The sequence below is a fragment of the Enoplosus armatus genome, chromosome 5, assembly GCF_043641665.1.
Source record: "Enoplosus armatus isolate fEnoArm2 chromosome 5, fEnoArm2.hap1, whole genome shotgun sequence".
Taxonomy (NCBI): Eukaryota; Metazoa; Chordata; class Actinopteri; order Centrarchiformes; family Enoplosidae; genus Enoplosus; species Enoplosus armatus.
Genome location: NC_092184.1, coordinates 18,024,148 through 18,030,806, shown reverse-complemented (window position 1 = coordinate 18,030,806; position 6,659 = coordinate 18,024,148). Strand labels below are relative to the sequence as shown.

Genomic DNA, 6,659 nt, shown 5'->3' with positions numbered 1-6,659 from the left:
GTTCATTATGAGTAAGTAAGAACATTTTTCTCATAATACAAAACATTTACTTTTAGGTAGATAACAATTTAAATGAAGGACGTTTACTTGTAACTGAGTAAATATTACTACAAAGCGGTATTACTAGTTTTACTTAAGCAAAGGATCTGAGTACTTCTTCCACCACCGAAGAGGGGGGATTAAGTTAAGTTACCCCCTTTGTTGGAGTACCAACCAATCCTATATCCTGTGGGTACTTGGCATGGGCTCCAGTTTCTGTAACTTTATAGCTTTAAGTAGGTTGACAACATTTAGAATAAACTGAGGATTTTCTAGCAAATTAAATCCACTTTTCGCCCATATGGATAAAAAACCACCAGAGTGAACTTAAATATATTGCAGCTGCTGATGTCTCATCACCTTCACTTTTTTCATATATACAAATCCTCAAAAATGACCTTGTTTTCTTCTTCTGTACTCTTTTATCATAACTATAAGTTGTATCCTACATGGTCAAAGCCTTCACGAATGCCAGAGGGCTTTCCTCAGTGTGACCTGCAGCCATGAAGGAGGCCAGGCTGCAGTAATTTCAACACAAGCTCCAATCCAGTTATGCAATCCTTTTCTTTTCCAGACCACACACACACACACACTCCCACAAGGTATAACTGTCCACCTATGGGCCAGACTGGCAAAACACAGGAAACAGCCAACCCAACATTTAGAGATTGTAGCACATTATCCTGACTTTAGCCATTTTATTTTTTTTCACTACTTGCCCACAAAAAGTCTGACTCCTAAAATGTGGTGTGGATAAACACACATACACACACAAAGCACGAGAGAGGTAGAGTTAAAGTGAGGGAGAGAGGGTGAGAGTTGGGTAGGATGGTGTATGTGGCCAATGACCTCAGAAAAGTAGAGTATTAATAGCCACAGGGACAGCAGCCATCCCAATGCTATTCCTGGCTGTGGCATCACACTGTGTATGCCGTTGTGTCTGTGTGTGTGAGTTGACTGTAAAAGACTGTAAAAGTATGTGGCTAAACAATATGTCTGCATGCAGGGATCGTAAAAGTGCACTGCAAGATGTCACATCATAATAAAACTACTTCATCTTAAAAATAACACATTTTTTCACACTTTTGCCATAACTGTCTGCTTACAGTGAAACGAGAGTTAAAGTCTGTGGCCATGCTGGTGAGGCTGTGATGCTCATTAGAAACTCAAAAAACAAATTGTTGGATGGATTTTGTAAAGTTGGACCTGAGAGTGAGGCCACAAAACAGACCATATTGTTACTTTTACACAACCTGTTTCCCCAATACAGTGGCCATGATAGGGTTGCATTAGGCCACTGTACTGAGGCCACACTGCACTGTATGGACATGAGAATCAGCTTTTCAGACTCAGACTCAGACTTTACATCGTTAAACTTAGCTCAACTTTCATTAGTCTAGCTTTACTCTGTCAGCAGTCCCTTTCAGGTGGACTCGGCTATAGTTACAGTATTCTTAGCAATAAAATCAGCATGTTAGCATAACTTTTAGCACGTTATGTCATATGGAAGTTACATTCTTTCTTTCTGCAGCAGTTTCTGACTTGTAAATATTGTTCATATCCAAATCCAAGTTTGTTTCTATGATATCTGACACCCAAAAATATTCTGTATACGCTAAGTATTATTAAAGTATCTGAAAAGCAAACTTGCATGGATATCTCACATCAGCTAACATCTACATCCAAGATAGCTATAAACCTATATAATGTTAATTTGGCAAATGCACATATTTTTGCATAACCAAGTCATACAACGCTCAACATAACTGTGCTGATAATTTAGCATGTAAATGACACTTCTTATGAGTAACACTTGCAGTCAGCATCTTTAGATGTCTGAAGACAGTTAGAGGTAAGTGGGAAAATATATTTAAAGTGATGTTAACTGCATTGTGTAAATTGAGGGGATTATGACAAAGTGATGGTGGTTGTTGAAACATCTTCTGTTATTTAAACCCAAGTATTATTTTAGATGTTTTGATCACAGAAGATATTGGAACATTGTTCTGCTCAAATGTGCCCCCACTTCTGCAATGGGATAGTCCCATGCAAGGCCACCACTCTCTTTGTATGGGAGCTTTATGCATACAGTTCATGCAGTGAAATGAGACAGGAAAGACTGGTCTGGGGTTCACAGCTGAACTTGCAATGCTAAATTATGCAGTTGTAAGGAAGGCGGTTATTATCAGCCTCAGAAATGCAGCAGCACGTTGACACGTGTGATCCCTGTCAGATGGTAAAGCCACATTTACTGCTGACTGCATCAGTTATGTATTTTTAACATTACTAGATTAATTATCTCATCTCCTTGATTATTAAAGTCCAGAGTGCACAAAAGTTGATAAATATATATCTCAGGACAGCCAAGGTAAAGACTTGTTCAAAGACCTGATAGAAGACATTCAGACGTGGCATTGACACACACACACACACACACACACACACACACACACACGTAAATTCATGTCCCTTACAGTCACGCACACAAAAACACACTTAAACATAGGGGGAGTAAGGCAAGCATTAACACACCCTCCCTCTCTTTGTCACACACACTCACTCACACACACACACACACACACACACACACACAAACACACAGGGGACTGGAACTCCATAATTACCAAGCAGTGGAGCCCACTAACCACTAGCTGGCCCAGAGTGGTCATGTGATGGTGTACAGAGAAACATTTTCCCTCAGTGCAGATCCTGGGTCAGTTTTACTGTTTCCTCACTGGTGGTAGAGGTAATGAAGAGGGATATTAAACTGATCCATAGTTTGCACGTAATGTAATGTAATCCCAGAGCTGTGCAGTGATATAGTATGTGGCATGTCTCTTCATGCCTTGTCCAGATGCACAGCTTATTTTGGTTTTATACTCTTCATCCACACAGATTTCAGAATTCACTATACTTTCCTAGACACAAAACTTCTGTGCTGCCTTTGTTTTGACTGTTTCTACATTTTGGTGTTGAAACTACAATCTTGTTTTTGTGTATATGCTGTATTTATTTATTTTTTAATATCTTGTTTTTATCCTCATGGACAAATCAATATACTGCATGTTTCCAAAAAGGAGTGTTGACAATCCATCACTGTTAAGGATTTCTTCAGGTTGAACCTCATTGCATTTATTCACACTGTGCAGACATTTTGCAATGTCCATGTAGCAAATGATCACAGCTTCATGGACAAATTATAAGGAGAAGAATAAACTAAGAAGGAAATAAAGAAAAGCAGCAGGAACTGCAAAACACAGAGAAAATAAACCGGAAGAGGATATGGACTGGTAAATTATTAGCCAACCATGTTGTGATATGCATCAGGTGCACTGGTGATTTCTGTCTATCATTATGTGTATTCTGAGGCAGATCTGGATACAGATGCAGATTAAAACATTTTAAACATTTATTTCAGTAAAGTATCAAATCTAGAGAATTATATAACCCTGGCAGACGTATACTCCAACTATCTTCTACTTACAAGTGGGGGCTTCACATACATGCTTTTGAAAGGCACTGGAGGTATGCCAGTCTAAAAACTGTTAATAATGTCTGAGATGTGGAACTGTATGTAAAAGAAACAGGACATTTAGAAAAATTGCATTGTCAGCTGCACATATTTTTGAGTGCAACATTTCTGGGGTTGCAGCCAAATGATGTAAAGGAAAAATTCAATATTGAGGTCTTAAAGACACTGCACTAAATTTAAAGTTACAAATACTCACAAATGCAGATGACTGTACTGGAAGACATGGACATAAAAACCCCCAAGATAAAATACTAGGGGTGGTCTTACTATGAATTTTGAGGCTCGATGACAAGAAAGCATCAGAGACAGGAGAGCATTTGAAATCTGTTTTATTAGTACCTCCAAGGTGATACAGGACAGGTCCAAGGATGTCATCTTACTACATCATTGCAGAGAAAGATGCGAAAGACAGGAAAAGCAGCGTCGTAAAGGCAAAGCTTTGGTGTTGCTGTGCGTTGTTAAGGTAGTACTCAGCTACCTTCTTGTTCGGGTTTGTCCCAGTGAACCAGAGCTGCATGCAGCGGCCTGAGGTTTTGGAGTGGGTGGTATAAAGGTAGGAGTTGGACCAGATTTGTTCACACATGGACTGGGGTGTGGGGTAAACTTCGGTCCACTTTCTGCACTTGCTGCCTTCAGGGCATTTGTTAACACCTGTAGGGGAGGGAGAGGGTAAGGACCAAGCAGGAGGTTAGAAAGAGTCCAAATCACAGCCACAACTATTTCTCAAGTATAACTGGATGATTTATATTCATGTCGACTGGCAACCAGTAAAAACTGTGTGATGGAAGATCTCTGTATGTGTTTATGAGTGAACGAGTGCATGGTACTGTGTGCACATAGTCATAAGTGTTTGTTTTTTGTGTAAGGCAAGTGTCTAAATGTGTAAATTTGTCTGAGTGTATCCACTGGTCTGTGTGTGCGTGTGTTTTTGTACTTACCTGAGTTCCAGTCCCATCCCTTGTGCCAATTAGTCTTGCAGGTGTAATCATTTTTGCAGTCTTCCCACCAATTGTGGCAGTCCTCTTGACACAGAGGCACATCCAAGATACGCTCCTTACGCCACGACTGATCCACCTACACACACACACACACACACACACACATACATACATACACACACACACACACACACACACACACAACTGACTAGTTTGTATGTTCCATAATTTCAGAACACAAGTGATATATATCTAGAATTAAACTCCTTGGCCTTGCAGTTGCAATGCTATGATCTGACAGGAGAGTTATAAAGGTCTCTGCAAATTAAACTGGAGCACATTACGAAGTATCAAATGTAATGAGCTGATTATCTTTTTATTACTGTAATGACAAAGAGTAATGGCAACATGCTGTATATGTAGATTTAACTATCCTGACAAGCCCTTTCAGTCCTTTCAACCTCTTATGCTGCCATCTAGTGTTGCAAGTACACACATACAAGAGAGAGCACAAATGCACAATACATACTTTTTGTATCCAGGGCCCCAAGTGTGGCGAGCACTCATAGAAGCAAGTGTCCTGGATGAAATGTCTCTTGCACTGGGAGCTCATGGCACCACAGTGATTCAAGTTGAAGTTGTACAGGTAGGAGTTATCGTCGTGGGCCTCTGTGCTGGTGTTGGCCGTACAACATGCATTGTCACGCCACGGAGCACACTGGGAAGAGGAAGTGGAGAGAGGGGTCACATTATGCTGCTCTTTGTCTGGATTGGCTGTGGCAACATGATCAGAACATTTTGATCAGCCATTCAAATCTCCCAGCATCCCATCATTTCATTTGTTTTATCTTTGATGTCTGGGGACATCTGTATTCATCACCTGGAGGTAAAGTTGTCCCTCAGGGCCAGGCTCTACTTTGTGGTGTTTGGCATCCATACACATGTTCAGTTTGTCCAGAGACAGAGCGCCACTGGAGAGGGCTAGTAGCAAGGCCAGGACAACCAACATGGCTCTGCAGCAGGGAGGCATTAACAAACATCAGTGTGACGTTCTTAATAAGATTATCAAGAAAAAACATTTCAGCATTTTTGAGCAGTTTTTATATATATTTTTTACATATAAGAAAGACTACTTAATCACATCTAAGAAAAATTTTAAAATTAACTTTTCAACAGCTTAAAGACCTCTTTTTTGGCCTCACCTTTCAACCAACTTTACACACCTGCTTAAAAACAAGTTTCTTAGGATCATCTATGCTCTCTGTGTTTTTTCCCAATCACTCCCATACTTACAGGGCTTCTGTGAAAAAAACAACCCAAGCCTTGAGAGAAATGTTTTATCAAATCTATAAGCAGAAGCTGGTAGAAAGTGTATCATTGAGGGATGGAAAGTTCTGTATAGGAATAATGAGTAGGAATGAATAAAACAGGGTCACACACAAAGGTCAGAGTGCTTGTGTTCTGCATTTGCAATTTGAAACAAATCCACTGTCAAGCTATCATGCTTTGGGGTTATTTGTTCTAAGTTAATGGCAGTCTCATCCAGAATGCATGCTTTAGGGGCATGTGGTTCCGTGAAGGTTATGGCAAGTTGGATAGTCCTTCATTCTTTATGAAATTCAAAATCTGAAGTACAACACCTCAAAAACTTAGCAGAAAATCTGGCAGACATAAAGACCAACTCAAACTGATGACTTGACAGTCTTCACACAAAAATGTGACAAACTTGACAGAAGAGTCGCAAACATGTGCAACATTTTCCGTTTCCATTTAAAAGGAAGATTGTGTCTTTTTAAGAATTCTACAATATTTTAATATATGTTTTCATTTTCAAGTACGTCCAGAACTTTATATGATGGAAAACAAACAAAACCTATTTAGGGCCAACTCAACTCAACTTTGGCTAGTGTTGGGGGTAATAAGGTTAACTCACTATGACTTATCTGATGGGCATTGGCCCACTGGAACATCTCTTAGGTTCTCAGGTTCTGACATAATACAAACAAAAGCATTACTCTGTAAACTGTATGTAAAATTTAAACAACTTTATTAGAATAAGATAAATGATGGTTTTCACTTTACAGTAAATGTATTTGCTTCCTCTCTCTAGAAGTTCTTCATTCAGTTTTATTTCTCATTTATGTAACTGG

At 39.5% G+C, this 6,659-nt stretch overlaps 1 protein-coding gene across 1 annotated transcript; it reads right to left on the bottom strand.

Moving 5' to 3' along the window:
- Positions 1–3,950: 3,950 nt before the first annotated feature.
- On the bottom strand, positions 3,951–5,518 carry folr (folate receptor). The gene is made up of 4 exons (XM_070905428.1): positions 5,390–5,518; positions 5,039–5,227; positions 4,510–4,645; positions 3,951–4,222 (listed from the first exon to the last, which is right to left on the bottom strand). The coding sequence occupies exons 1-4, from the start codon at positions 5,516–5,518 to the stop codon at positions 3,951–3,953; spliced, it is 726 nt and encodes a 241-aa protein (XP_070761529.1).
- Positions 5,519–6,659: the final 1,141 nt, after the last annotated feature.

Excerpts from the sequence above, each read along its gene's own strand:
- folr (XM_070905428.1), bottom strand. The coding sequence starts at position 5,518 with ATGTTGGTTGTCCTGGCCTTGCTACTAGCCCTCTCCAGTGGCGCTCTG. Across the intron at positions 5,228-5,389 it reads AGGGACAACTTTACCTCCAG|TGTGCTCCGTGGCGTGACAA; the intron begins GTGATGAATACA and ends TCCTCTTCCCAG. Across the intron at positions 4,646-5,038 it reads TGGGGCCCTGGATACAAAAA|GTGGATCAGTCGTGGCGTAA; the intron begins GTATGTATTGTG and ends GTGTGTGTGTAG.